The 23247-nt window shown below is 44.5% G+C and overlaps 1 protein-coding gene and 1 long non-coding RNA gene across 2 annotated transcripts; both read left to right on the top strand.

Moving 5' to 3' along the window:
• The first annotated feature begins 490 nt into the window (after positions 1 to 490).
• Positions 491 to 11526, top strand: LOC144007288 (uncharacterized). Its single transcript, XR_013280131.1, has 3 exons — positions 491 to 516; positions 1231 to 1301; positions 11452 to 11526. It is a non-coding gene; the product is annotated as an uncharacterized LOC144007288 (long non-coding RNA).
• Positions 11527 to 21157: 9631 nt separating this feature from the next.
• LOC144007748 (uncharacterized) lies at positions 21158 to 22725 on the top strand. The gene is made up of 5 exons (XM_077507605.1): positions 21158 to 21172; positions 21259 to 21369; positions 21581 to 21657; positions 22204 to 22310; positions 22524 to 22725. The coding sequence occupies exons 2-5, from the start codon at positions 21305 to 21307 to the stop codon at positions 22710 to 22712; spliced, it is 438 nt and encodes a 145-aa protein (XP_077363731.1). The 5' UTR covers positions 21158 to 21172; positions 21259 to 21304; the 3' UTR covers positions 22713 to 22725.
• Positions 22726 to 23247: the final 522 nt, after the last annotated feature.

Here is a 23247-nt window from a genome sequence, read left to right as displayed (position 1 = left end):
GTGTCTTTATTTTCAATCAAACAAAAAAGGGATTTGCAATCAAAAAAAAAAATTCAATCAAACAAAAAGGGGATTTGCAATCAAAAAAAAAAATTCAATCAAACAAAAAGGGGATTTGCAACCTCAAATAAATTTTAATCAAACAAAAAAGGGATTTCAAATAAAAAAAATATTGCAAACAAAAAAAACAACATTTCAAACATGGATTTGTATTTTAATAAAATCTTTTGCAAGCATTCTTTTTCGTTTTGTTTGCGAATCTGTTTTTTGGTTGCGAATCTGTTTTTTGGTTGCGGATCTGTTTTTTTATTGAAACCTGTTTTTTGGTTGCGAATCTTTTTCTGTGTTGTGTGGGCGGGGACCTCCGTTCAACCGATGATAGAAGCCTTTTCATTGGTCAGCTTGGGAGCCGCTGAAACAACTTTCATTGGTCAGATAGGAATGGGGGTGTGACAATGTTCGTGTGACTCTCCCTGGAGCATTCTATTCTACAGTACAGTCGCCGCCAGCAACGAGGTAAATATATTACTTTTTTTTCTTTTTTTTTTCAAAGTTTTCTGTTTTAGTTACAACTTATATTTATGTAAAAGCAACCCTTGATCTATCGTTTATCTGGTGCTTTGGTCTACCCATGCCAATTAGCGTAATCACTCACTCAGCATTGCTTAGCCGTGCTAGCTAGCTGGCTAACTGATAGTGTGATACCTGTCCGATTCATGAAGCTATGTTGTTGGCAGTCAAAACACAAATATACTGCTCATTGGGATAGCTGTTAGTATGAAGTTGTTTGTTTGCTTGTTTGTTTGTTTATTTTACTCATAAAGAAACCTTTGCATTCGCTTCCCATACAAGCAGGACTGGGAATTGAATTTATTTACACTAGCTGCTTCCCCTACATCTTGGATGTTTGAAGTAGAGATTAAATTCGTGATAATTCTGTGATTCTTATTTATTGGTGCTGGTTGCTTACAAGTCAAGTTGAAAAAGTGGGGGTATCTGAGTAATGGGTACTCGTGCACCGTCCAAGCGGTGACACTACCTCTAGGGTCCAGGCCACGTAACCGTTTGAGTTTGGTTAATCTAGTCATGAATTGTGATGTTTTTTAGTTTTGCTAGTACGAAAAACTGCGCGAATATACTGCCTTTTTTTAAATTTATTACTTTTTTTTTTTTTTTATAGATAGCTGCTATTGTTTTATTCATTAAGAAAACTTCACATTCTCTTCACAGCGCACATTCTCTTCACAGAACATTCTCTTTACAGCAGGATGGAAAATCAGCCCAGCAGATCACAGGGTCAGGTAGGCCGTCACTTTGTGGGATCTGATTTTTGGTGCTGTCTCTTGAACTATTGACCTATTCTAGGCCAAATGTTCAAGTGAAATCCTTTTCATGCTAAACAACTTTATGATTGCTACTTGTGTTTAAATAGCCTAAGGGAATTGAATGCCAGTGTGTATCCTGACTTGTCACAAAGGGAATCATGTATTTGTTACCAGTTAATCATTTTACTTAATTTTGTAACTTTAAGGTGCCAGCTGAAAATACCAGAAATCGCATGTTCACTATGGTTAAACTGTTGAAAAAAACTACTCCTTCGAAATCACATGTCCACCAGGGTCAAGGTTGAAAACTGCCCCTTCACGCTTAAGGGCTAACGAACAAGGGATATCCTGAAAAAGCTAACAAGCATGACGGTGAAAAAGGTCAGAGCAGAATCTTAATTACTTTATGACTTCTAGTGGACAATCATAGGAGAAGCTCAGAACAAGGATCTCATTATTTTGCAAACGGTCAAGTGGCAGTCAGGTGACTCGGGACAGGGATCCCGTTGTTGTTGGCTGGGGGACGAGGCTTGGGACAGGGCTCTCACTATTTTTGGGTGTCTGCAAAAGGTTAGTTTAGCAAAATTATTAGATTATACAATGTAAATGATAGATCACCTTATTTTTATGAACGAATAAGTTCTTTTCAATGTAAATGATAGGTCACCTTATTTTTATGAACGAATAAGTTCTTTTGATACCAGTAAAACTTGTTACTACTTCTGGTCTCAAGAATGGGGGGGGGGCGTATGATCTGCGGGCTACTTAATAACAATTGGATACCAGTAGAAGTCACAAAACTAAGCTCGCACTACCCCCTAGTGGTCAAAAGCAGATACCATTAGCATTCAATAATTTGCATCTCATAATAAGTGGGTTTGGCCGAGGCTTTCCCGTGCCAATAAGATCTAAGCGTGAAGTGGGCAGACAAGTTTGATAGCCAATCGGGAAAGGAGGTTGTACCATGGGTGAGGCTTTATAAACTGTTGCATTTCGTGAAGAGATCAGATTTTTTCCATTTGCGCAAATTGAATGGTCTCATTGTGCTTTTGCCAATAAAGCCACTTTTTGTTCAGCTTGACTTTGGATTCCCGCCTATTCCTTTCTCCTGATTCGCTTCTGATTTCCAACACACAACGCAAAAGGAGACCTGGTGCACCAGCCTGCCAGCAGGTGCTGAAACAGGTGACGCTGCGGCCAGCCTTCCGGCTCCAGACCTGACCCAAGAGCCGACATTTTGTTGCCGTGACAACCGGATTTGGACAAAGTTCTGGGGAAAAACGGACAGCGTGTCACGCCAAATCGGTGCGTTACTTCCAGACAAGGCCTACAAAAATTAAGGTAAGCAGACCTTTTATTCTGCTCAATTATTGAAGTCTGGAAACTAACTGCCTGATCACGGCGTGTCTAGCTGTCTGACATATGCCCAGGTCTATTTCGAATTTAGTCAAAAGTAAATTGTAAATTGTAGGAGTCAAAGTCAACCTGACCACGTGCATGTTGTATGTTTGTCTTGTTGTGTGAAAAAACGGCCAAAGTATTAAGTACAAAGTGTTCTTTGCTCAAGGTGAGCTGCAGCTGTGTGTGCCCCAGGAAGGGGAGATCCAGGAAGGATCATTTTCGTTGTAAAAGCCTAAAGGTTAGGCTTCTGCTCTAGGTGAGCTGCAGATCCAGGACGGATCCTTGTTGTTGTAAAAGCCTAAGAGGTTAGGTTTCTGCTCTAGGTGGGCTGCAAATCCAGGACGGATTATTTTTGTTGAAAAAGCCTAGTTAGGCTTCTGCTCTGAGGTGAGCCACAGTATTATTGTTTTAAGACCCGAGGCGGGTCTCGTCCAAAGGGACTTGTTGTAAGTCCGAGATGGACTCATTGTGATGTGAATTTGACTGGTAACTGAGCACCTGCTTGGGTTAAGGTGACCCTATTTTTCGGCCTCAGGACAGGCCGAGAAGCATTGTGCTAAGTGTGTGAAAATTCGGGCGGGTTTCTAGGTCGAAGAAGACCTTATTTTTGTGTGTGTTCAAGAGCCTCGGAGTAGGCTAAAGAAATTGTATTGAGCCAAGTGATTGCAGTGTCCCCAGCCAGGAAGGTTTTGGGTCGTTAAGATCACTGTGTTTTTGTCTATAAGCTTAGTTCAAGAGGAACTATGTTTGTAATGTCTTTTGGTCTGTGACAGGCAAATTGTGTGGCAGACGGCGGACTTGTGGATAAAAGTGGATTGCTAGTAGGAAAAGCATAACTGAATGTTGTTTTTTAAGAGTCCAGAAGGGATAATCAAGAAAAAGTTGTTAACTGGAAAGAAGATTGTGTAGTGTTGTCTAGTGGTGTTTGAGCTAAAGTTGGATGAAAAGTATGCAAAATAGTGAGAAGGTTAGTGGTTGATGCCTGTGTGCTAGCCAGTTTGGCGAAAAGACAAAGGAAGGTTTTCTGAAAAACTGATGTGAAATAGGTAATTAGGGAAGGATTGTGAGATAGTGGGAAATAGTGTTGGAAAGATTTGTGAATCGCATTGTGAATTATTCTGTGGATTGCATTGTAAACGGCATGGAAAAATAAGGAATAAAATTGTTAAGCCTGCAGTGGGAGGGATAGAAAGGAAGGAGAGCGGGTTTAAAAAATAATAATATTAATAATAATAATAAAAACAAATAAATAAAGTGCCTTTTTGTTGTCGGCAATAATAATAAGAATAATAACGAGAGCAATAATAATAAAATAATTAAACGAATAAATAAAGAAAGGAAATAGTAAAATAGTATAAATAAAAGTAAGGTGAGTGATACGAACTAATAGTGGATGGAGAATATAATCGTACAGGAAAGTGTGCCAAAATTAAATATTCCTGATATTGACGAGCCCGAAGTGCAGGGAATAAGAACCCACTTCTGGCTTGAACGTACGTTTCGTGACAAAAACGGAAAAGAACAGTGGCAAAGTGAGCTATTGATAAATCATAAACTGTGGAAAATAACAGATTTCTGTAATCTTGGGTGTATTAAGAAAGATTTTCCCGGTATTGACTGGGATTTGCAACTTAGGGAAATTTGGACAGCAGCCCGGCTAGCTCCACTGTTGGACTATCTCTGCAGAAATTTTCAAGATCAAGCAGTTGTCCCTCTAAAACCTTTATTGGGAATCCCCAACCATTTGCCTCTTGTGGGAGAAAACAAAATTTCAGAAGATCCAAAGCTCTGTATTTCAGTGGTTCCCCGAAAAGTGCATTGGGAGGTGGGTAAATTTGGGCAATTAACTAAAGAAATTGACTGTGACGGCGAGGAGCAGCTAAGGCTAACTTTTCACCCCCGAACAAAACTAAAAACTGCTATTACCGCGGGCAAGATAATTGTCTTGATAAAAGTAAGCGCGGACAACGAACCGGCAAGTCTGAATTCACAATCAGGTGAGGTTACGCAGGGCGTCATGGGTGTTCGACACTCAAAGGGAGTTGGGACGTCAAGCCCAATGGCATTTGTAATCATGCAAAAACCTGATTTTGAGCAACAAATTCGACAATGTATGGCAAAGTGGCACAAGAGAACCTCTGGCCAATTAAGATGGCCTAAAGAAGGGACCTTTATGGCTGCCTGTTGCGATGAAATTGAGCAAAATATTAAACATTATAAAGCAAAAGACTTTAGCGCAAGCAGGCAAGGAAAGCGGGCGAGAGAGCGAGAAGTGCTGCGATTTTTTAGGGAGGAGGGAAGAAAGCGGGCATTTGGAGCATCACAGCTCCCTCAAATTCAAAAAAGTAAAGCTGAGGAGCTACTATGCCTGCCCACTGCCCCAGTGCTGCAGGACAATCCCCCGCCACCATATACATGTGGGAAGGGGGGGGGTCAGTCTGGTCAATACGTGGTAAGGGGGGGCCAAAATAGAAGCTTAAGCGGGGAGGTGACAGGCACTTTTGAGGTGTCATTCAAAACACAGCCAAAAGCAGACAGAGAATATCGAGGGGTGGGCTTTGATGCAAGTGGGAGGGAGGGCGGTTCTTCGGACCTGTCAACATCCACTTATAGTCCTAGCCCACTGGGAGACATTTTAGGTACAAACATGCATGCATGTGCGCACACTGTTGATCCGAGCGAGCTCACACGCGCGCGCGCGCACTCCGTTGACCCTTTGACCCTTGCACACAGGCGCGCTGCTGAAACACACACACTCACACGCATCAGAGGCAAAGAGAATAGTATAGACACAGCCCACAACCCCACAGCTCGATCAAATTTATTCACACATAGACCTGGTCCTGATTCGCAGGCACGCACACCCATGATTGATGATGAGCAACTGGAAGAAAAACTAAGTGCCCTCCATGAAGTAATACGAAAAGTAGGAGTGGATGCCTTGCCCTTGTGGTCGAAAAAGAAGAAATTCACGGATGACTCATTGGACTTCATGGAAATGACAACTCAAGAAACGAGAGACAACAGAAAGCAATACAGAGACATAATGCTAGCAGAGTGCCTTAGGGAGCAAGGACATGTTACACGCGCGAATGAGGGAGGCTCAAACAAAGGGCTCCTTTCACTGGCTGACATGGAGAAGCGGTACGGAGGGGGCGAGAGCAGGTGCCCAAAGACATCCCTGATCCAACTGTCAGAAAGCGCTGCCGACCCGACACCCCCAATTCTGAGCCCCCAAACTCCCTTGACGGCACGACGGGAGTTGAACCTGCACCCTGTGCCCACTCCAGAAGGAGGCCAGCATCCACGCCAGAACCCACCATCCGCTTCCTACACTGCTCCCACGCCCAACCAGGAAGCTCTGGTGGACATCCCTGAGACATTTGATCCTCCCCACTACACCAGCCAGTGGAGCACTGAAAGGCCGCTGCAAGGGGCGGACTATGAGAACACTCCAAGATCATCATTTCCTGGCAGGAATGCAGCCGAGCCACATGGGCCTGGCGGAACACTGCGCAGCGGAAGAGCATACCACCCAAGCAGCGAGCAGGGAGGCCCTCACGGTGCCAGCGTCTCCCAGTGCCCACTGGTCACCAGAAGCTATGGAAAGCGCCACTATGTGCCTTGGTCCTTCTGCGACATGATAGGTCTAGCTGACAGGCTGCCTGATTTAACGAACGGGGCTAACAAATGGATCACCGCCCTAGAAGAAAGCACTGCCGGAGTCACGCTTGCCTTGGGAGACATCAAAGCGCTGTTGATGCACCTGGTTGGAAAACATGCAGCGGAAGAGATCCTGGAGAGAGCTGGACTGGATGTGCTGCTGATGGGGAACCAGGCTGATCATGTTGGCTTTAATGGCGATGTCTGGAAGCAGCTGCGACAATATTATCCAGAAAAAATGGACCCAGCCAAACTGGAGGGCGAGACGTTGAAAGACGACGAATGCCCCATTAAATTCCTTCACTCTTTCCAGCGGAAGTGGAGAGAGGAGACCGGCAGTGCCTGGAATAATAATAGCACCACTGAAAGCCTGTTCAAAGTCATGGTGAAAAAATCAATGCCTGATGAGGTTCAAGACCGGCTGGACAATGTGGTGGGACTCATGAAAATGGACTGGCCTCTGTTCCAAGAGCACCTGGTGCACCATGTGGAGGCCCTGCGGAAGGAAAAACAAAAAGAAGAAGAGGCACACCGTCAGATGAATGCCAAGCTCACCCACTTGCAGCTGACTGAGCTGAGACAAAAGAAGGACAAGGTCAAGACTCAAGCTCCTCTAGTAACGGTGGGAGGTCCCCCGATCCCTGAGCCTCCGGCTCCAACTGTGGCCCCATATGTGGCCTCCTGCCCCCAGGTGCCCCAGGTAACGGCCCCCATGCCCCAGGCGACTGCCTTCACAACACAAGCACCTGCACCTGTGGCAGCTGCTGTCCTGCCAATCCTCCCACTGGGAGGACCCCTACTGACTCAGCCTAATGGGCCGCAGACCCTGAACCTTCCCATGCATCCTTCAGTGCCAACTGAAATCCACGTGCACTATAATGAGTCAAGGGATGGAAGAGGCCAGCCCACAAGGGAAACTCACAGCCATGGAAGCCGGCGGACACCTGGTCGTGGAAATGCGGGCCCGCAGAGTGTTCCAGCAGGCCACCATGGGGGACCACCGACCTCATTTGCTGACCCCAGGCGCAATGCGGCTCATCGAGGACCAGCACCCCGGGGCCAGAACCGCCCCCAGGGAAACGAATGCTGGGGCTGCGGCGAGCCAGGCCACCTCAAACGCGACTGTCCCACCAATCCCTGGATGGATCTGAGAGGGCCGCAATAGGGAGGCCCAGAGAAGCCTGGGGGAGAAATCATCATGGCGCCAGCAGTAACAACGCAACCACAGGATGAGCCCACTGTCCCTGTTGTCATTGAAGGATCAGAACATGACTTCATGGTGGATACAGGGGCTACTTATTCCTGCGTGGGGAGCTCTGGATTAAAACTCCCCCTGTCTGGCTCATCGATAAAGACAGTAGGCTTCTCTGGGAAAACCCAGCTAATCCCCCTCACTCAACCAATTCCAATGTTGGTATCAGGAAGAAAGGTAGTGGCGCCGCTCCTCATCTCTGACCAAACGCCTATCAACCTACTTGGACGAGACATTCTTTGTGCTCTTAATGCCAACATCATGTGCACACCGGATGGCATCTGGGTCGAGCTGCCGCCAAAAGACTCGCTACCAGCCACCACCCTGATGCCACTCCAAACTCCACGAGAAAAACAGCATTATGCCACTGTATACTCTCTGTTGCTCGTGAAGACTGCACCACTCCTGTCGGATTGGAAATTATGGACTGAATGGATACAAAAAATACTGCCCCATGCAAGCAAGCCATCAATGCCTGAACACTGTACACTTTTCTTTGACGAATTGCAAAACCACAAAGACTATGAGATTTGCTGGAAGGAAGTTATGGATAATAATTGCTTCTATGTGCACATAGTCAACATTTATGTAGGCCCCCAAGGGGCAGCTGCAGCAATTACACTTCCACTAAGAGCAGCCATATGGTTTCAAGTGCCAAATTCAGCACCACACATGACACTGTTTGTTGAAAAGGGACACAAATCATGGGAGCTTGGCTCAATGGTAAAAGAAGCATTACAAATTATTGCATGGAAAGACACCGATAATCCGCGCGTCCATATTTCACCCGATAAACAATTTATCAAAATTTCATTTTTTGCTGTCAGTGAAGGCCGCGCTGTGACCACATTGGTGCACAGGCCAGCTTTTGTGCAAGCTTCACTGTCAGCAGAGCATGAAAGCCTGCTTGGTCAGATACCCTCGCGATTGTGGTCACAACATAAGACAGACATAGGCTTTGTTAAGTCAGCACAGCCAGTTGTGATCAAGTTAAAACCAAACGTGACACTGCCCAATAAAAGCCAGTATCCCCTGAAGCCACAAGCAGCCATAGGGATAAAGCCCACTATTGAAGGACTGATAGCAGCAGGGGTCCTAGTCAAAACAAAGAGCCCATGTAACACACCAATCTTCCCCGTCCCCAAGCCACGCTCGCCTGATTACAGACTTGTGCATGATTTACGACCTATTAATGCCATAGTGGATGCTGAGACTCCCGTGGTGCCGGACCCCCACACTTTGCTTTCTAACATCCCACCTGAATCACTCTGGTATACAGTGATTGATTTGTGTTCAGCATTTTTCAGCGTTCCAGTACACCCAGCATCGCAATATTTGTTTGCGTTTACGTATGAAAAGCAGCAATATACCTACACACGCCTACCACAGGGCTACGTTGACAGCCCCACAATCTTTAACAGGGTCCTGTCAGAGGATTTAGGTCACCTGGACGTGAGCAGCACTGTCATTCAGTATATGGATGACATTTTGGTTGCTAGTCCGACAAAAGAATATTGCGAGCGTGATTCATTGACTGTTCTCTTAGCACTTGAAAAGGGAGGGCACAAAGTTAGCAGAGATAAGTTGCAGTTCTGTCAAAAGGAGGTAGACTACTTGGGGAGGAGGTTATGCGGCAACTTGCGAAAAATATCTGCTACTCACCTGGAGGCAATTGCTAAAGCCCCACAGCCAAAAACAGTGAGTCAAATGTTGACTTTTTTGGGAATGACAGGATACAGCAGAGCCTGGATCTGTGACTATGCCATAAAAGCGGCCCCTCTGCGTGAAATGATCCGCGCGGCCGGACAGAACAATGGCTCAGCTAACTTGGAGTGGAATGTAAAAGCCCTTCAAGGATTCTCAATGCTAAAACGCGACCTCCAGGAGGCACCCGCTTTGGGAAATCCTGATTACTCAAAGCCATTCCTTTTGTATGTTGCAGAAAAATCTGGGCATGCATGTGCTGTCTTGATGCAAGATACTCCAACTGGGAAGCAGCCGATTGCTTACTATAGTTCTAAATTGGACAATGTTGAGTTAGGGTTGCCTCCATGCTACCAAGGATTAGCATCGGCCGTCTTTGCTTTTCAAAAAGCAGCACCAATAACTATGGGCCACCCTGTGTCCCTTTTTACCTCACATCAATTGCATGCACTGCTTACGAGTCCGCGTTTTGTGCTGACTCAAGCCCGGCGTACCGGATACGAAGTAATTTTGTCAGCACCTGAGTTAACGATACAAAGATGTAATACAGTTAATCCAGCTACTCGTATGATCGTCCCAGAATCAGATGTAACGCATGAGTGTATTAAATCAACAGAGGTATTTTTGAAACCTCGTGATGACCTTCATAATCAGCCTATCGAGGCGGATCTCACATATTTTGTTGATGGGTCATGCTTTAAAGATGTAACAGGTAACCATGCGGGTTATGCAGTTGTCCAATTGCACTTGGATGGTTCATTATCTAAAGTACAGGCGAAAAAGGTTCCGCAGCCTTGTTCAGCCCAGCTGGCTGAGCTGATGGCATTGACAGCTGCATGTCATTTGGCGCGAGACAAGCGCCTTAATGCATACACAGATTCTGCATATGCTTATGGTGTGTGTCATATTAATGGAAAAATTTGGCAGCAACGAGGCTTTAAACGAGCTGATGGTACTCCAGTTGTTCATGCAGAAGCGCTGGCCTCCCTTTTGGAAGCCATGATGCTGCCATCGGCTTTGGCTATCATCAAATGTGCTAGCCACCAAAAGAATGACTCTTTGGTTGCCAAGGGGAATAACTATGCAGATGAGGTGGCCAGGGAGGTTGCATCGGTGGGGGCTATGGCCCCCCTGCTGGTTGCGGGTGACTGTGAGCCTTTGACTACAATAGTCTCCTTAATTGAGACCCAGGATGCGGCATCAGTGTATGAGAAGAGTGTTTGGAGAAAAAGAGGCGCTTCCAAGTGTTTGACAGATGGCCATCAGAGAAACTTGTGGCGCAGCCCGGAGGGACATTTTGTGTTGCCCCTGTCATTGGTGAAAACAGCAATTTTGGCTGCCCATGGCCAAGATCATTGTCATCGGGGTGAAGTGTTGCGCAAGCTAAAAGCGGTTTGGTGGACCCCTTTCTTGGCAGCCATGGTGGATCGGACTTTACACGAATGCATTGTGTGTGCACAGCACAATGTGAGGAAATCCTTTTCAGCTCCACTGGGCCACATACCTATACCAGAAGGACCGTTTCGGCATCTTATAATGGACCACATCGACATGCTTGAACGGGTGAGAGGTTACAGATATGTTCTGGTGGTAATTGACAGGTTTAGTAGGTGGATTGAGGCTGCCCCCACGAAGGGTCCTGATGCCAGTTCTGCTGCTAAATTCTTGTGCAGGGAGGTGTTCCCCAGATTTGGCATCCCTGACCTGATCAGCTCGGATAATGGTCCAGCATTTGTTGCCAACATTGTGAAAATTAGCATGAAAATGCTTGGGATAAAACAAAAATTTGGATGTGTCTACCACCCCCAGTCTCAAGGTGTGGTCGAACGTGCTAATGGTACCTTGAAAGCCAAATTAGCCAAAATTAGAGCAAGCAGTAATGGTAAGTTGAATTGGATGGATGCCCTGCCGCTAGCTCTCATGTCAATGCGATCACAGGCTAACCGCACGACCCATTTAACCCCGCATGAAATGCTAACTGGCCGTCGCATGCCTGTGCCTTTTTTGAGGGGCCCGTACGAAGGGCCTCCATTAGAACAGTGTGAAATGGAATTGACCTCCTACCTGCACCATTTAACCCAAATACACAAGGCTATCTCTCGACAGGTTATTGAGACCGCAGAGGACCGACAGGCCGAAATCCAGCCTGACTTGCAGCGTGTGGTGCCCGGTGACTGGGTGTACGTCAAGACTTTCAAGCGCAGGTGGAACGAGGCTCGACGTGAAGGTCCTTTCAAGGTCATCTTGTCAACTCCGACTTCTGTCAAAGTCCAAGGTAAATCAGTCTGGTTCCACCTAAACCACTGCTGTCCTGCACCGCGGCCTGAAGGGCCTGCTGAAACGCAACCAGGCCTGGCCAGGGGTGACCACGCCACCCCGCAGGGAGAAGCCAGGCCTCGGACGCCCGCGGCAGCTAGAAGACCCTCTGTGCAGCGTGCCCCTAGACGATCCCAGAGGCTAGCACAAGGGGGCGACTCTTCATCACCTAGTAGTGGCTCGCTACCTCCGCCTCTGAGTCCTAGCTGCGCAAGCGATTTGGCATCACCTGACAATGAGCAGCCGAGTCCGGGTGGTGTCACAGGTGATGTTTCCCCCGAGGGGGGGGGAAGTGCAGCTCTCCCACCCCCCACCACAGGAATGGGTGGAGATGCATCAGTTGAAGGGGACATTGGAGCCGGATCAGTTGACGATGGAGGAGCCGGCCCGTCCTCCGCCCAGACCGGTCAGGCGGATCCAGACCAGGCTGAGCCGAGTCGGAGTGACTGTGTCCCTTTCTCGACCATTGACCTTGACCTCCTCCGTGAACTGCAGGAATATCAGCCTGACCTTGCTGATCTGGCTGCTAGCCCTGCCGCCCCTGACGTATTTCACCTTTAGCTTAGTACAGAGTATTGAGGATAGGGATGTGCGTCTTCACAAATGTGCTCTGGCTGCTGGACTTGTTATTGCAGCACAGGAAGCCTGGGGCAATGACACTGACATAGATCTGACATATGTAAATACTCCCTCTAGCCGTTATACTCTGACTGTAGGACCGACTCATGACAAATTTGCAATGGAGGCACTGTCTAGACAATGTTACGTTTATGGTTCAGTCACACTCATGTGCAAGGTCACCCACTGTTTCCCGACTACTGGTTATACAGGCGTTACTATGACCGTAAATGAAGCTTTTACACTGATGCGCGTGGCACACACTCGCTCCCGGCGTGCTGTTAATCTGCCTAATGAAATTGCTAATAATGATCGTTCTGTTAAAATCTTGGGGCAGGATAGTAGTCTATTTTATCAATGGATGGTCTATTCAGCCCGACAAATAAGTAAACGCCCTTGTATAACATGTTATAATCGTAAGCGCTTGCCCACTGTACGGCCCCTGCCGGAATTAAGGGAAAATGATTGTGGTGCTGGATTATGTTTTACGACTTGTGCGCTATGGTTAGCATCAGGTATTTATCCTGAGTGGGTCACAGATAAGTACCATTGCCCGCGGGTTTTGTCTAAAAATATGTCTTTAGCTGTCCCACCTATGTCGCGTATAGACCGAAATATTGTGCACCCGGTCTGTGTTGCTTTTGGGCTTAAATATAAAAGAATGTGGATAAAGGCAGCTAACCGTTCAATGGATGGGCATCTACAGAGAACCCACACCCTAACTAGTGTCATCCCGGGTGGTCGCAAGCTCTGGTCAGTCATACATTTAATTAACACAACTGCCCTGTCCCCACTGCAATGTGCACAAGTCCTCCAGAATGGAGGTGACCTGGTCCATGCTGTTAATGGCACTTCTGGAACCCACAGAGTCATCCCTGTTATTGCAGGTGATGCTCCCAGTACCCCACTCGCAGACGTCTTTTGGCTGTGCGACAATGATGATCAAGTTAAGGCTGTAATTCCCGCCCGCTGGCGGGGGTTGTGTGCACCTGTTATGGTGACTGGGCAGTTGGCAGTGTTGGCTATTAAAAAAAAGGCTGGGAAGAGGTCTGTTTTGCGTCCAAACATACTCACTGAGCCCGATTCGGTCTATATTTCATGGGACCAGCAGCCAATAGAGGTCCCAGATGAGCATTCTGCTATTTCTGAAGGTTGGATCCGGTCCGGCCAAGGCACTGGCTGGATTCCGCTCTTTGGTCCATTTATTAATTCACAATATATTGCTCGTAACAGTAGATGGATTAATTACTTGTGGTATAATCAACAACGTTTTATTAACTGGACAGTAATGGCTTTAGAGAATATTCATGAGCAGCTCCATGCTACCACTCTAATAACCTTGCAAAATAGACTTGTGTTGGACACTATGTTAGCCGTAGATAACGGAATCTGTTCAATGATTGGTGAAGAATGTTGCGTGGAGATTCCTATGCATACTGGCGAAAAAGGAAACCTTACATTAGCCTTACAACAATTGGTTACGCTACAAGACGAGCATGTCCATAATTCAAATTGGAACACCAAAACTGGGTGGCTGGACACACTCGCCAAATGGCTTGAAAGTATGTCTTTCGGGAAGATTTTGTCCCTCATTGCCTCTGCACTGGGCCTGCGCCTCTTGCTAGTGTTAATTACCGCCTGTTGTATATTGCCCCTGATCAAAGTGCTAGTTAGGAGATCTATTGATGCTGTAACCCACTTTCCAGTAGTGGTTGATTCTCACGACGCCAACATGCATTTGCCTAATGCCACTTCCTCTTTCCCTTGCGACTCTGTCTATGAAGTTATGGCAGATAAATATCTTAACTGATGACTCATAAAACAAACAAAAAACTTAAATTTGGTCTACAGGACATATTGAATGATTTACCCCTCGGCCCCATCCCTTTTTGTCGCTCTACTACCCGATGTGCCCGGAGTAATAAAGTAGTATTTACTCCCTATCACTATATAGGCTCTTTCCCCCTTCATGTTGTAGTTAGGGAGGTTGTTATTTATCCCTGGAAATGGTTAAAACATGTTTATGTTTTAAAGGGGGGAATGGCAATTTTCACTGATATATTCCCTGTTTATTTTGAGTACGACGTTTTCAGCCAGGACCAATATAGGACTTTGAATACTAGGGCCCTGATAGAAGTGATAACAATTAAGCTAAATGGATATACTTTGTTTTCTACACGGAGAAAGCTAGTTGCGGACACTATGAGTGATAGACGTCTACGTATGACTAGATATCTCCAAAAAATTGACCAATATTGCGTGGCGCAGCAGGAAAAAGGGAAGTGGCGGTGGCAGATGCGTTTCTCCTTTATATCCCCCTCACCTAAGCAGGAAGAAGGAGATGGGGGAGACGCCCGGGAACTGGTGGCCGCGCCTGAGTGATGAGCTGGCTGGAAGGGGGAGTTACAACATACTCCAAACGGCGGGTCCCCCGATGCAGCCAGGGGAGCCACCATTGAACCCATCCAGGCCTTCCCCGGCACTGCAACCAATCCGTCTGCGGCTGCGGACGCCTTCGGACCCAGCATCTCCTGACTCACCAGCCAATCCACAAAGGCGACCAACTCCACGGCCAGGGTCACAGCCTTGGTGCCCTCCGCCTGGGAGGCAATCACCTGCGCCAAGGCCACAGCCGTCTGGCCTGTCAACTGATGTTGCTAGGCCCAGCATGTGGTCCCCCCAGGCTCCCACCAAACTCATCCACCTGTTGACTTCCCCCAGTGGTTCCTCATCTTATGTGGCCCCCAACCCTCCCCCACAACCGGGAGTAGCAGGAATGCGAGGGGGGGCTCATCCTGCGTTGGCCGCACACCCGAGGCCAGATGAGGATTTGGCTCCTTGCCGCCATTCTTGGAAGCGGCATAGACTGAGGATGCCCCATGGCTTGTGCTTCCCGAGCTTGGGGCAACAAGGCTACGACTGCGCGACCCTGGCAGTGGAACAGCTGGCTGACATCTCCCGCCTCGAGTTCAGGATCCTGTGCAGCCGGATCCCAGATGACACCAAGGAGCTATACCAGGTGTGGCGCGCGGGCATCATGAAAGCCCGTGCCAGACAGAGAGCTGCCATACAGCGTGACCTAGCCAGACAGCGTGGCCTGGCTGCACAGCCGAATCCTTAGCCTGAAGAGGCCTCACTTCTGACCACCTGTCCTGTCAACCGAGAAAGAATCTGGGTTGACATTTTCAATCCCCTGCCGACGCCTGCACCGCCCCTTGTGGCTCTGGTTCACCTTTTCAGTACAGATGTGCTGTCCAGAGAACAACTGGACATCACGATCACACCTTTGCAGTCACTGTTTTGTTGGGGCATAATAATCCCCACGCAGTGTGGTAATCATGATCGGATGGACTCGCTGATCCACACATCATTCACCTGGCTTGCTCATGAAGGGCACGGAGCCCTTGTTCGTTTACGGACATTCGACGCCCACACATGGACATTCGCGTTCACACGCACACACGGACTCTCGTCACTTCTGGATCTCTCTCTCTTCCTCTTTCTCTTTTGCTCTCACACCCCTCCTTCCACTCATATTGCCCCGGGCCATTGCAAACATTTCCACCCCCACCCATCATTAGCCTCTCTCTCTCAGCCCATGCACTCCCTGAATCCATGCACACACTACTCACATTAGCTGTCACTCTTCTGAGAGCTTCCTCATCCCCCCTCTCCTTGGACATAATATCGCATAGCAAATTTTGAGTACTGTTAGCATGTTATGTGCTCAGCATTTATCTTAGCGTGTTAGACATATAACCTTTGTTCTTCTCTTTGATGTGGTTTTACATTGTGCCATTTTATTGTTCTTGTGGTTTGAGATTTCAGTTTGTTAAAAAAAAAAAAAAAAAAAAAAAAAATTCACTCTATGTTATGTTAGCCTTTTAGACTCACACGATTTTTTCCTTTTTTTTCATTTTTATTTAGCCCTTTATATCTATGCTATTTTAATTTTATTATGATTTTATGCAATTTTATGTCTATGCTATTTTTACTTTACCTTTTAAACTTATACTATGTTAATCTGTCCCTTTGGCCGCCAGCCGGCGGGTACAACTACTGGCATACAATAATTTCCCCTAGCATTTCTTTTAGTATTGATGTGCTAAACTCTGTTGTTTGTAATGTAGATAGCGAGTGTTAACTTGCCTTTTTGCTTGGTTATTGACTACGTGACACAGGGCTATAGGTGTCTAGTAGATCTTTCATTAATTTAAGGCCCCATGCTCTTACGCAGGTTGACATGTGGCCAAGTCCCACGGTGTGAAGGCTCATATCGAGCCGCTTCCAAATTCCCCCGCGCTCTAGGAGGTGCCTGCCCCCTCCGAAGAATGCACACTCGATCTGTTCGGGTTCAATATTGGTCACTTGCAGAGTTTTACTCTAACACTGGAGTTGAGGTGGAGGATTGCAAGTGTCGCGGTGTGTAGTTATTTACGCTGTATGATTGGTGTTAGCGGTGCCAATAACTCAGAATTTGTATGCTGGTGTCTGTGTTGTGATTTCATGAACGACTAAGCTGTGCTCCCTGTCATCTTTGTCTACTTTGTTCATGATGTATTCACATCATGAAGGGGGGAATGTGGGATCTGATTTTTGGTGCTGTCTCTTGAACTATTGACCTATTCTAGGCCAAATGTTCAAGTGAAATCCTTTTCATGCTAAACAACTTTATGATTGCTACTTGTGTTTAAATAGCCTAAGGGAATTGAATGCCAGTGTGTATCCTGACTTGTCACAAAGGGAATCATGTATTTGTTACCAGTTAATCATTTTACTTAATTTTGTAACTTTAAGGTGCCAGCTGAAAATACCAGAAATCGCATGTTCACTATGGTTAAACTGTTGAAAAAAACTACTCCTTCGAAATCACATGTCCACCAGGGTCAAGGTTGAAAACTGCCCCTTCACGCTTAAGGGCTAACGAACAAGGGATATCCTGAAAAAGCTAACAAGCATGACGGTGAAAAAGGTCAGAGCAGAATCTTAATTACTTTATGACTTCTAGTGGACAATCATAGGAGAAGCTCAGAACAAGGATCTCATTATTTTGCAAACGGTCAAGTGGCAGTCAGGTGACTCGGGACAGGGATCCCGTTGTTGTTGGCTGGGGGACGAGGCTTGGGACAGGGCTCTCACTATTTTTGGGTGTCTGCAAAAGGTTAGTTTAGCAAAATTATTAGATTATACAATGTAAATGATAGATCACCTTATTTTTATGAACGAATAAGTTCTTTTCAATGTAAATGATAGGTCACCTTATTTTTATGAACGAATAAGTTCTTTTGATACCAGTAAAACTTGTTACTACTTCTGGTCTCAAGAATGGGGGGGGGGGGGGCGTATGATCTGCGGGCTACTTAATAACAATTGGATACCAGTAGAAGTCACAAAACTAAGCTCGCACTACCCCCTAGTGGTCAAAAGCAGATACCATTAGCATTCAATAATTTGCATCTCATAATAAGTGGGTTTGGCCGAGGCTTTCCCGTGCCAATAAGATCTAAGCGTGAAGTGGGCAGACAAGTTTGATAGCCAATCGGGAAAGGAGGTTGTACCATGGGTGAGGCTTTATAAACTGTTGCATTTCGTGAAGAGATCAGATTTTTTCCATTTGCGCAAATTGAATGGTCTCATTGTGCTTTTGCCAATAAAGCCACTTTTTGTTCAGCTTGACTTTGAATTCCCGCCTATTCCTTTCTCCTGATTCGCTTCTGATTTCCAACACACAACGCAAAAGGAGACCTGGTGCACCAGCCTGCCAGCAGGTGCTGAAACAGGTGACGCTGCGGCCAGCCTTCCGGCTCCAGACCTGACCCAAGAGCCGACAACTTGCTTGAAAGAGTGTACATTGGCTTACAGTGACTGTTCTCATGGTGGGGAAATATGAAATCACACATCACCTGCTCTAATTATTCTGCAGTAATCACAACACAAGCATGGTAGGAAAATATTGTTGGCAAATCTTTGTATCATTCTTTCAATTGTTGCAAAACTTAATATAATAAGTTGATAAATTAGTTTTAATTTAATTGCTTTAAAATGTAACATAACTAAATCAAAATTAAATTTGTTCACAGTATGCCTGTTGTCAACACAGATCATATAAAAAAAAAAAATACAGAGATTGTGTTTTATGATAAAATAGGTACAATTCATGTGACCCAGAAGTTCTATATATGGCCTGTGTTAGGTTAGAATGTGGCAAAAGTGTAGGGAAGAGGTGGTACAAGTAGGAACAGTGCAAAAAAAGTAGTAAACGATTAAAAACTGGTCAAAAAATAAATAAGGTACCGTAATACATGTGGTTGTTCAATGGTGGTAAAACATTCAGGATGGCAGTTTAGAGTGGGTTAAAGAATAGGCTATATTTTGTTAAAAATATTGCAAATGCATAATGGTTAGAATTAAAAATATATATATTTGTGTAGCCATAGTTAAATACTCATAAACATGCTCATTCAGTTACTATATTTGGGGGATAACTGTGAATCATTTTTTTTTCCACTTGCATTATCTTAAGTCTGTTTGTGTTGCAGGAATCCATGCATTGGCACCTCCTGCATAGGGCCAGAGATAGGGTCGCCTCTGTCCTTAACAGCCAACCCGTTGACTATGAATACCTGCACTTCATCTGTGCTCAGGAGCTGCAATTTCTTCGAGCTGGGGCATCATATGTGGACATTCCTGCGAGTGTAATAGAGGGTCTTCAGCAGTTGTGTGAGGTTGTCAGCGGTTATCGACAACAGATGCCCGTCCTACCACTATTCAATGACATTGCTGTAACTGAATTAAGAGGCAATGTGGGTCGACCTGCGATAACCATGGAAAGACAAACTCTTCTAGATCTCCTCAGCACTGGGTTACCCTTGACTTCCTTGTCTGAACTCCATGGGATTTCCAGGTCAACTTTGTACAGGCAAATGAGAAGGCACAACCTTTCTGTCCGAAACTGTTGGATCGCAAAGTTAGATCAATTAAAGCACGAATGCCCTATGCTGGGTATAGGCTTATTAAAGGCTCTCTCCAAGCGTTGGGTCATCGTGTTCCATGGAGACGTGTGAAGATGTCTTTGCAACGTGTTGATGGTGCTGGAATAATTTCAAGAATGCTCCAGCTGTCTTGCATTGCCAGACGGACATATTCTGTTCCTGCTCCTTTGTCCCTTGTCCACATCGACACAAACCACAAGTTGATAAGGTATACTATTATTTCTCCTGAAAAAATATTTCTACACATTTTTTTATTTGTCTCAATTGAAAATGTAACTTATCACTACTTTTTAGGTACAGTATTGTGATTTTTGGAGCTATTGATGGCTTTTCACGGAAGGTAGTAATCATGATCCTTTTTTTGGTTTAAAAAAAAAACAAACTTATTTCATCTCTTCACCAAACATTACACACACATCTTTTATTCCAGATCTTTTACTTGGATGCAGCAGGAAACAATAAAGCAGAGACCACTTTTGTATTTTTCATGGATGGAGTGGTGCAACATGGGTGGCCATCCAGGCAAGTGTTCAAAGTAGACTTAATATAATGTTTGTTTTGCTTTTAATTCTTAACAAAAAATTCAACCAATTTTTTTTTTTCAACAACAGGGTCAAAAAGCAAGCAGCTTAGCATTTGCATTTCTTTGGTATACAGTATATTGCTTATAAAAGCCCATCCAGGAAGGTCCCCTGCATATTAGGTTTAGCCTTTGTCTCTACACATCAGTCTGCTGTGGTATAGTTTGTCTGTATCAAACAAAATACATACGAAGAAGAATCAATTTCATCTCTTCATTGGGTGCATCTGTGTAAACTGACCCATTCAGTAAAATTATTTGGAATGATAGTGGTTGTTCTTAATATTGTGTTTAAATCTGGAAACTCAATGAAATATTAGTGGTTGTAAAACTGTACTATACTACTATCTTTACAGAAATAAGTAAGAAATAATCAAATTTTACCTAATGAAATTATATGAAATAATTAAATGATGATTAAAGTGAAATACCTGTACTGTAAAATATTTTTTTAACCAAATCCTTGACCCATTCTTAAGTCAAGGTAGTCTATGATAATCTCTAATAAATTAAAGGCCTCATTGTTACTTAAAATTGACACTGAATGAAGAGGATAGATTTGCCATGGATCCTGGAATGGGCAATTTTAATATGATCTGTCAGAATATTTTTAATAGCCAATGTTGTGACTGTTAGTTTAAATGTATCTATACATTTTTTTACAAATGGCATTTCATTACATTAGCACAACTACACAATTTGCTATTTTCCACATTATGTTACATATTGAGTTACGTGGCAATTGAAAAGTAACAATCACCCATTGCCTCAGAGCAGCACTGTTACTGTCTATCATGTCATGTTGCCTTTTAAACAAAAATTACACATTTCAATGTGACGTGTTTGAGAGTAATATTAATATCAGCTTGATGTTCTCCATATTGCCAGTAGTTTCCAGATTAAGCACTCATAAAATAAGAAATAAAAAGTTGAAGGTATTATATGTACAACACGTGTATCTAAGAGTTTATTGTTTTTGGTTGTTTTTTTTCCCCTCAAATATTGCATGATGACTTTGGCACATTCTTTTTGAATCTCCTTGTATACACACACACACACACACACACACACACACACACACACACACTTTGTATCATCGTGGCGACATCTCATTGACTTGATGCATTTCCTAGCTTCTTCCCCTAACCTCAACCACCAAAAAATAATTGGCCTCAACCATAACTCTATTCAAGCCTAAACTCTAAAACCAAGTTGTGACCCTCAAAAACAACAACAAAGATACATACATACAAAAATAAACAAATATAAAGTTTTGATAGTGGTAGGAAAGAAGTCAAAGACTTCCAAGTTTGAGTTTACAGTAATTTGTTGAACTCAGTCACTTAACATTGTCTTAAAGACTAGGTGTACTTTTTGCAATTACACTTACTAGATTTTCTCTTTCAGAGTGCGAGCAGACCAAGGTGTCGAAAATGTAGACATAGCGAGATGCATGTTTACTGTAAGAGGAACAGGTCGGGGCAGTTTTATTGCTGGAAAAAGTGTACATAACCAGAGGTAATCACATATAACTGTCAGAACATTTTAGAAATTTTATAATGCATAATACCGTTTATTAGTATAAATTAAACTGAAATGTCATATTTTATAAAATCATTGCAGCCATATTTGTGTTGCCCTATGCTTTTTACTTGGATGCATGCAAAATCATTGTGTGTAAGCTTGTAAAAAGAATTGAAAAGATCATCTCCTTTCTTTTTAATCATAGTGTCACGGGAGGTGGGTGTTGGAGGCAGGACCCAAATGCAGGAGGCTACCAAAAAACAGGGCAAGGCAGGGATGCAGGTAAAAAAAAGGGGATTTAATTAACAAAAACTATAAACAAGGTACTATGAAAAAATTAACAAGATCAAAAAACAAACAAAAGGCATGACATGGCATGGAACACAGGGACAACAACAGGCACAACAGATACTATGACTCCACAAGAACCGAACGGAAAACAGGGGACTAAATACACACAGGCTAATGACAATGACTAGACACAGCTGGGCAAGACACAAGTGGCAGGGGAAGCTGATTGGTGGATACACTGGGAAGGGAAGAAACACTCAGGTGGACGTGGTTTGACATAACGGGACAAGGGAAGAAACAAGGAACACATGACAAACGACCAAAAGACAACAAAAACCCACCCCCACCAAACCAAAAACATGACACATAGGGTGGAACGTCTTTGGAGAGACCTTTGGAGTGTAACGTGCAATTATTATAGTGTACTTCACGGATTGGAGGAAGAGGGCTTCCTTGACCTGTCAAATGCTGTTCACCTCTACTGTGTTCACTATATCTTTTTACCACGACTTCGCGCCGATTTAAAACTGTTCACAGAGAGCTGGAACTGCCACCCGTTGCGCACTGAGGGAAACCTAACTCCAAATCAACTATGGATGATTGGGACGCTGCAAGCATCGGTTCCAGAGCCAGACCTGGAGCAGGTATGAAGGAAGTAATTGCTAAAAAGGTTCAGATGAAGAATCTAATCTACTTTTGTATGCAAAAGCAACTTGTAATTGAATTCAAAACATCTTCCCAGTATACCTAATGTAAACTTGTGAGCACAACTTTATGCAGTTACTGTGGGGGGGGGACTATTTTAGTCAAAGTTCTTTGAGTTACTATAGCTTTCATAAATTTATTTGATATTACAGATCCAGCAAGGTGAAGAGATACTACCCTTGGACCATGACGGTGAACACGGAATTGTTGTACCTGCCATCCAGTGTCCTTTATCTGAAGAAGGACTTGCTGCTTTACAGCAAATCAACCCAAACATGGAGTCGTTGAGTTTTGGTCGTGACATTTATTTGCAGGCTCTCAATGTGGCAACTAGTACCTAGCGTCTAGCATCCCAGAGAGTCATTTAAGTTTATGTCACAAATGAAAATACATTCCTGTGTAAAACAGATTGACTTTTATTTCAGGAAAAACATACGTATGAACAGTCAATTATTCAGCATTTTACAAAGAAATTTCTCTCATAGGATCCAGAACAACTTGGCCTGCCAACAAAAAATCTAGAAAGCTCACAAAATGAACTAAAACAAACATTTTGGGAGGAACAGCCTGTGAGTACTCAAAAACAATTAGCGTGATTTCTTTCCCCCCCCTTTTAATTAAACTCTGTCAAATCCGGCACCAAATTTGAGAGCAGTCAGAAGATGGGATTTAAATGAATGGTAGTCGCCCATATGAGTAGTTGGGAATGTAACTGTGTTCGTGCAGGCACTGACAAGATGGTAACATACTGTATGACCTGGCATGTGTGCCAGACAATTGTGGTCAAAATTGATTGTTATTTTAAATTGCTCTCTGTCAGACATAAGGAGGTGTTTGTGACCCTGCCCAGTTATCCACTGCATTACCTCAGGAACA

This window comes from Festucalex cinctus, chromosome 19 (assembly GCF_051991245.1).
Source record: "Festucalex cinctus isolate MCC-2025b chromosome 19, RoL_Fcin_1.0, whole genome shotgun sequence".
Classification (NCBI taxonomy): domain Eukaryota; kingdom Metazoa; phylum Chordata; class Actinopteri; order Syngnathiformes; family Syngnathidae; genus Festucalex; species Festucalex cinctus.
Note: the sequence above shows the minus strand (reverse complement) of the source record. Positions and strands in the feature narration are given on the sequence as shown.

Coding starts and splice junctions, on each gene's coding strand:
- LOC144007748 (XM_077507605.1), top strand. CDS start 21,305: ATGTTTACTGTAAGAGGAACAGGTCGGGGCAGTTTTATTGCTGGAAAA. Junction 21,658..22,203: donor AGGGCAAGGCAGGGATGCAG/GTAAAAAAAAGG, acceptor AACTGTTCACAG/AGAGCTGGAACTGCCACCCG. Junction 22,311..22,523: donor CAGAGCCAGACCTGGAGCAG/GTATGAAGGAAG, acceptor TTGATATTACAG/ATCCAGCAAGGTGAAGAGAT.